The sequence below is a fragment of the Galeopterus variegatus genome, unplaced genomic scaffold (genome assembly GCF_000696425.1).
Source record: "Galeopterus variegatus unplaced genomic scaffold, G_variegatus-3.0.2 Scaffold148579, whole genome shotgun sequence".
Classification (NCBI taxonomy): Eukaryota; Metazoa; Chordata; class Mammalia; order Dermoptera; family Cynocephalidae; genus Galeopterus; species Galeopterus variegatus.
Window position 1 is genome coordinate 1 of NW_007874690.1, and position 576 is coordinate 576.

A 576-nucleotide genomic window follows, 5' to 3' on the forward strand; every position below is an offset into this window, starting at 1 on the left:
GGTGGTCCTGAGCGCCCCCTGGTGGTCTGTGAGCCCTGCAGGGAGGTTCGTGTCTGGGCTCACGCTGACTTCCCCTCACTGTGTCTCTTGCACAGTAATACATGGCTGTGTCGTCGGCGGTCACAGAGCTCAGCTGCAGGGAGAACTGGTTGTTGGATGTGTCGGCGGTGATGGAAATGCGGCCCTGGAAAGCCGAGTTGTAGTACGTGCCCCCGCTCCAGTACCCCATCCACTCCAGCGCTTTCCCAGGACGCTGGCAGATCCAATTCCAGAAGTAACTGCTGGTGACAGAGCCCCCAGACACGGTGCAGGTGAGGGACAGGGTCTGCGAGGGCTTCACCAGTCCTGGGCCTGACTCCCTCAATGTCATTTCAGACAAGACACCTGGGGACAAAGAGAGTCATGGTCAGATGTTTGTTACATCGGACACTCAGACCCCCGTAAAGAGCTGCAGCCCCCCAGAGACCCTCACCAAGGGGAGCTGCCATCAGGCATAGAAGGAACCCCAGCGTCTGCATGGTGCCTGCAGGGTGAAGACCACCACACTGCCCCAGCCTCTGGAGGGTTTTTTGTTCT

At 59.0% G+C, this 576-nt stretch overlaps 1 gene segment (V, D, J or C); it reads right to left on the reverse strand.

Annotated features, from left to right (window-relative positions):
* Positions 1-63: 63 nt before the first annotated feature.
* LOC103584857 lies at positions 64-518 on the reverse strand (the record flags this gene model as incomplete). The annotated part of the segment is given in 2 exon segments: positions 64-384; positions 473-518. Coding segments are annotated over 2 exon segments (367 nt in total), but the record flags the coding sequence as incomplete, so codon positions are not given.
* Positions 519-576: the final 58 nt, after the last annotated feature.